This window comes from Penaeus chinensis, chromosome 9 (assembly GCF_019202785.1).
Source record: "Penaeus chinensis breed Huanghai No. 1 chromosome 9, ASM1920278v2, whole genome shotgun sequence".
Classification (NCBI taxonomy): domain Eukaryota; kingdom Metazoa; phylum Arthropoda; class Malacostraca; order Decapoda; family Penaeidae; genus Penaeus; species Penaeus chinensis.
Genome location: NC_061827.1, coordinates 24,894,230 through 24,896,729, shown reverse-complemented (window position 1 = coordinate 24,896,729; position 2,500 = coordinate 24,894,230). Strand labels below are relative to the sequence as shown.

At 35.0% G+C, this 2,500-nt stretch overlaps 1 protein-coding gene across 1 annotated transcript in view; it reads right to left on the bottom strand.

Moving 5' to 3' along the window:
- Nucleotides 1–2,500, bottom strand: part of LOC125028723 (filamin-C-like) — a 131,259-nt gene that overhangs the window by 14,707 nt on the left and 114,052 nt on the right. The window contains exon 17 of the mRNA XM_047618203.1: nucleotides 320–562. Within this exon, the coding sequence (XP_047474159.1) occupies nucleotides 320–562 (243 nt within the window). The remainder of the gene's footprint in view (nucleotides 1–319; nucleotides 563–2,500) is intronic.

Genomic DNA, 2,500 nt, shown 5'->3' with positions numbered 1-2,500 from the left:
CTAGGTTCATGTCAAGGGAGATGCCAAAGGTACTCCACATCTGGATGTTTATCAAGAGAAGGTCATTGAAGAAAGAGAAGGGGAATTAAAGGAGATAAATCAGAAATATTAAAAATAAAAATTCTTTTCTTTTTCTCTCAAAACAATAAAATATATGGCAACAAAAGTTAAGATGATATAACTAATTAATCGCCTGAATCCTATAAAGAAGTGCAATCTAATTTCATGGTTATTTAAGTTAAAGAAACCCAATAGCATCAAAGTAATAATGAAAAACTGAAAGCACTCCTATGTTAAAATTATCTGTCATCCATCTTACCGGTTATTTTAACATTGACCTCCTCCTGATGTAAAGGCTGTGGTGTGCTGACAGTAAACTCAGCCTGGGAGCGGACAGACACAAGCCTGACCCCTGGACCACTGACTGTTACCCTGGATGGATCAATTGAGGAATGGGGGTGTCGATGTTTTTCTTGTTGGTTGAAGCTAGTAGAGGAACTACTCTGCAGGCGGTGAGACACAGCATCACCAACATCCACTGATGTCGTACTTGAACTCAGATCTGAATTAGATTTTTAAAAAAAATTATTCTGATAATATATACAGTATAACAGATGTGAAAAAATATACTGATACATATTTCACACATCTAAATACATGCATTTGTGTATTTATATAAATATACTTATAAGTATGTATATATATTTATATATATATATATATATATTTATATATATGTATATATATATAAATATTTATATACATATATATATGTATAAATATATATATATATATATATATATATATATATATAGATACACACAAAAACAGATATCTACAAATACACTCACTCACTCTCTCACACACACACACACACACACACACACACACACACACACACACACACACACACACACACACACACACACACACACATACATATATATGTATATATTTTCATGTGTATATATATATATATATGAAAATATATACATATATATATATGAAAATATGTACATATATATATATATATTTATATATGTATATGAAAATATATACATGTATATATATATATATATATATATATATATATATATGTGTGTGTATATATATATTATATATATATATATACGCATGTATATGCTGGCGGAAGGCACAAGAATCGGCACACTTTCAGCTACTGCAAATTTCAGTCTACCAGCCATCTTTACCTTTCATTTTACGACAATCGGAGAAATTGTGGTATCTCTCAACTGTACTGTGTCACTGCCTTCTGTAGGATGAATTTCCTCAGCCCATTGCCATACACCCATTACCATATCAGTTTTTTTGTTTACTTAGCACCCTAATAAGTACCTCATTTTCATTGCCACCCATGCTCACTTCCGCCTCATTTCTTTCCATTATGGAGCTAAGAAACCTGCAATGTGAAGCTCAGACTACAGCTATATGTGCAATGGTTAAAGAGAACAAATATAAAAAAAAAATAGCAGCAAACACAGGAATGTGACTCGAAAGGGGCTAAGGGGAAAGTTAGCCAGAGGACTTTAAATATTATCGGAAGGTAAATAGATGCCCAACCTAGCATCACCAGCCAGGAAATTAAGAAAGGAACCCGCAACTAGGGTCCTATCATTGCCAATCTGCCCGTAAACCATGGTTAACACTTGTTCAGCGCATTAGAAGACTGGCTTTTGTATCCCAATACAAAGATCGGAGACTTGGCGAGTAGCAGAGAGTGTTGTGATCAGATGAGGCAAACTTTCAGGTGACTGACAGTCAGAGAGGGAGAGTATATCGCCACTCTGGCAGTGACCCCACTGACCCTCGCAACATAAACCACAAGGTTAAACATCCCGACTCACTGATGGTTTGGGGTTTTACATGTTTTGGGGTCAGAAAATTAATGATATTACTCAAGAACATTTGTATGAACCAGTGCAGCTAATCTGAATTTACCCTGGGTGAACTTAAAGACTGCCAAAATGTGAGACTGATGTTTTCATGCAGGATGGTGCACCAAGTCCTACTGCATAAGTAATAGTAAACTGGTTTGAATTTTGTAATGTAACATTGCTAAAACCTTGGCCAGGAAACTCTACAAAGAACCTACAAAGAACCTCAGGACATACATTAACCCAATGCCCCCGGGGGAAATTAACAAAAAATGGGGAAAATGCTGTGCCTATTTTCTATATTTTTGGGGAAATGTCTGCCCATAGATGGCTCTGCTAGTACTTAGCCACAAAGGAGTCAATTCGTAGACCTTGTGACCGTAGCTGATTTGAAATGGTGGGAAAAACGTATTTTTTACTAGTGCTATGAATATTGATGGTGTTATTCTTATTGTAAACATTATAATTATTATAATGTTTTGTAACATTAGTAACAGCAAAAAATTATGGTGAACGGTTAGGGTGAACGGGCGAGACAGGCAGTACTCGTAACTGTATTAAGTAATTGTTGCCATCTATGTGTTAAAACAATCATACAAGTACTC